Source organism: Vespa crabro, chromosome 4 (assembly GCF_910589235.1).
Source record: "Vespa crabro chromosome 4, iyVesCrab1.2, whole genome shotgun sequence".
NCBI lineage: Eukaryota > Metazoa > Arthropoda > Insecta > Hymenoptera > Vespidae > Vespa > Vespa crabro.
Genome location: NC_060958.1, coordinates 4675713 through 4680022, shown reverse-complemented (window position 1 = coordinate 4680022; position 4310 = coordinate 4675713). Strand labels below are relative to the sequence as shown.

Here is a 4310-nt window from a genome sequence, read left to right as displayed (position 1 = left end):
GTGGATCATTCAAAGAGATAATGAGAGAGCTCGTAAACCGCATTGGATTAGAGAGAGCTTGTCTAATATCATATATCGCGTTGTCACATAAGCCATTCGATATCCGTCTTGTTCGATGAACACGTAGACTTCGATTTACCTGTCCGTAGGAATATCGATCGGATGACTTCGTTTTCTAAACGATAAAAATTACTGATATAGACTTATGATGTCACTCAAGATATGATGTACTTTTTTTCTCATCTATCGATAGATAACCATTGTCCACTCTATCGGTATGAAGTCAATGTTCTATGTAAACAGTAGATATGGATTTTTCAATGTGAACATGTCATATTTACTTCTTAGTAGATATTATAGTGACGTTAAAAAGTCATAGAAATGATTGATTTTATGTATAATAGCCAGAAGAAGAGTTAAATCTGATCAATGACCTTTAAAATACTCCTCTTTGGAATCTATAACCTTCTTTCAGGGATTCTTCCACTTTCGGAAACACTCCTTGTATTCAGCTTTCGAAGTAACTAACAGCCACGTCGTCACGTTTCTTTTTATTTTCTCCACATCATTGAATCTTCTTCCCTTAACACTAGGTTTACGGGCGTTTCTTATATACCTATCTCTACGAGCACCCGTCAATTTGACGGGTAAACGAAAATAATCATTTTCTTTAAAAAATTGATGTATTCAAGTTAAGTCTGAATTGAACAATATTAGGCTTTACGTTTAAATAAATTATTAATAAGTAAAAAGCCTTTTTTTTAATTATTATAGAAAATAATTGTTCATCTATCAATGTATTTTTATATGGCTTATAACAAGCCTGACTATTATTTATATATTTGTTCCATATTTCGGATATCAATGTAAATTTATCTGTTTGTAATTTTTCGGATCGTTGGTTTTTTTTTGTCAAAGCGTATGAATCTGAGAATTTCTATAAATTTATCTCTGGTCATTGTGTTTGCGAAGAAAACGGGTCCCCATTTTTTCGACCATAAATAAGAAGCTTTCAATGATCTCGCTTCATATGCGCCCCAGGCATATAGAATTTCTAGAAAACTACAATACGTAACTCAGCAACTGTGATTGTCCAGTCTTTTTTCAAAACTCGATATGCTTCGGTTTCAGTTCAATCTTTTATGTGTTCCATTATGTGTCTGTCAATTATTAATTCGGAAGCATTAGTTACATAACCCAACATAATATTTTTCTTGGCGTATCTAGTAGGCCCTGCGATATCCTTAAATATCATACGAACTGGCGTCTTACTCCTAGATCGACCTGTTTTCAGTTTTATCCACTGTGTTCCGTCAACTGCAATTTCAATTTCACTCATTACATTTTGAGATGTGCTTGGAATGCTCGTCCTCTCATCCTCGGAGTCAGAACTAGAAAGAATACGCATACTTTGCTTGTTACGACACACTTTCAAGAAGTTTTCCTCTTCACTATCCGAAGATCTTTCTATCTCTCCACTTTCAATATATTTAGAACTTTCACTCTCATCTTCGCTTTGGTCTAATTCATATTGATCTTCTCCGGAGGTATCCTTAGAATAATCTTCATTGATGTAGACAATTTTGTTCAATATTTTATTATATCTTCTGGATTTACTCATGATAGAAAAGAAGGGAGATTGGTAAAAATAAAAAAATACTGTGCCCAAATTCAATTACCCTATTGTAAATACGATAAACGAAGACTGTCTACAATAAATGAAAATTTTGCATACTGTCTTTGAAAAACATTCTTACTCGGCCACTGCAACAATCATACTGAACATCGCTTCTTGTTTTAAAGGTTTTTTTCGGCAATAAGATAAGCGATTTCAGACAAAAAGATAAAGATAAAGACAAGGACTAAAACTCAGGCCATACAATCGACTTTTCTCTTTTATCAGCTAGCCCGTCAATTTAACGGGTTTCGTAGAGATAGGTATACTACATACAAATTTCAAAATTTAGAAGATTTAGGAAAGAAATAATTGTGTGTATAAATTCTTTGGATGAAATGATTAATTTACGATGCAAAATGATTAAAATTAATGTTATGGTTTTTTGGGTATCTCATTTCAAAGTTTGAAATCTGTCAAATTGACGGGTCCCGTAAACCTAGTGTTAAGAAGATTTTTCAATTTAAGAAATAGTCAGAAGTCGCAGGTACCTAGATTAGGACTATATAAGGACTGACGAAACTGAACAATCTTGTGTATCGCAAGAAATTGCTGAACAAAATTGCAATGAATAGGCAGATGCATTGCCGCAGGTGCAGCATCACTGCACTTGCCACTTCTCCACAAATCTGCCCGTTTCCTTCTCACTGTGAGACACAATCGTTTCAAAGTTACTTTATAATACTCCTTATTATCGTATTCCATTATTCACTAATTTTTAGGTAAACTAGTTCCCAATTTTCGACAAAATTTAATGTACACTCTTTGTTCAATACGTTCAGTTATCGTGAAATATGACACGCATGAAATTCAACAGTTATTTAACAAAGTACTGTTGACTGATTGAAGACTCGAAGGACCGTGCTATTTGGCAGGGACACTCATAAAGGTTCCCTCTAAATGACAAAAATCTATATTTAACAAAAGCACAGCCAGGTACAAAGTTATAGCACAAAGTCGGAGAGCTTCTGGAATAGACCATACATATATAAATATAAATATATATATATATATATATATACATATATATATATATATATATAGCTTCTGGAATAGACCATACATATATAAATATAAATATATATATATATATATATATATATATATATATATTTCAGTGAAGAATATATTGAAAAATAAAAATAGACTGATCCAAGAGAGAAAGAGAGAGAGAGAGAGAGAGAGAAAATAAATTTTATTACATTATATCTAACATTGATTTTTATCTTGAATCCATTTACGTAATTCCATTTTGATAATAAAATATACGAGCTATACGTAATATGTATAGCGATTCATAAGTCTGACGAATCATCGAGATGAATCACTAGCACATAACTTTCATTCAAAACGTATACGTTTTCACGTTTTTCAATATTCACAAAATCCTTTGATATGATAGAAAGACAAATTTTATGTTTTTAAATAGGCTAGTAGTAAGTAAGGAAAAGCTGACGAAATCGAAAGTGTCTCGTTTCTTGAAAAATTTTTAAGTGGAATCGACTACAATAGCTCGAGTGATTAACGGTCGACGTATTCTTGCTAGTGTAAATGGCGCCAGTGATTCTTTTCTTCACTCTCTCTCTCTCTCTCTCTCTCTCTCTCTCTCTTTCTTTCTTTCTCTCTCTCTCTCTTTCTCTCTCTCTCTCTTTATTTCTTCCTCTCTCTCCTATTTGGTCCTTTGTGTCTGCCTTCTCTCGTCGCTGACGGCAGCAACGTCTTTCCACGAGTGTTCCTTTATTTGATTTGACTTTAGCAAAGGATACTTCCACCAAAAGACGACATAGATTTTACAAGAAGACGACGTTCAATAAACCGCAACGACGCGTGTCACCACTACGCCTTTGTCTCTCTCTCTCTCTCTTACTCTCTCTCTCTCTTTCTTACTCTTTTTCTAGCTCTAACCCTTCCTTTAGAATGTCTCTCATATTTCTTTCGGTCGTAATGTCACTCTTTTTCCTTTCCTATCCTTTATACCATCTCCTTTATTCTTCTCTTTTATTTTTTCTTTTTTTTTTCCGAAGGCATATATAACTCCAAATAAAAAGTTTAAAATTACTTTAGAAACGCCAAGAAGAGTTATTACCACACGTAGAATTATGTGTACTTACATATAATATATATAAAAAAAAATATCAATCAAAGAACAACGACGATAATCGATATGAATTCTTGTTGAAATAATAATCTATCGATATTTACGATAAAATAATAATTATTATTCATTTGTGAAAGATTATTTTAATAATAATTAAATATTATCGAAAAACGTTCGATACTTTCGAACGAGAATGTGAACATGTATGTATTCGAATAGAGATTCGTTTTATGCCTAATTATATTTATTTTTCATCTTTGTTATCTTCTTCTTTGTACATTTTTTGAAGTTCAAAGAAGAAATTTCAGAATAAGAATCGTTAATCGGGGCAAGATTCGTAGTAACTATTATCTTAAAGGGAAGGGATAATAAAATACAAGGTAAGTTCGAGTAAGAACGATATATCTTAAAAGGACGCCGAAGGCCGACTTGAATTGTCATTCATTATTCCTCCTGTTCATTGTCGTTGCTATTGTATCTATCTATCTATGGAAACGTAATTATTCAATTTTCGTCTTTTACAAAGAACAAAAAAAT

The 4310-nt window shown here is 32.5% G+C and overlaps 1 protein-coding gene across 1 annotated transcript; it reads right to left on the bottom strand.

The window, feature by feature from the left end:
- Positions 1-1132: 1132 nt before the first annotated feature.
- Positions 1133-1621, bottom strand: LOC124423435. Its single transcript, XM_046961147.1, has one exon. The coding sequence runs from the start codon at positions 1619-1621 to the stop codon at positions 1133-1135; it is 489 nt and encodes a 162-aa protein (XP_046817103.1).
- Between the last annotated feature and the right edge of the window lie 2689 nt (positions 1622-4310).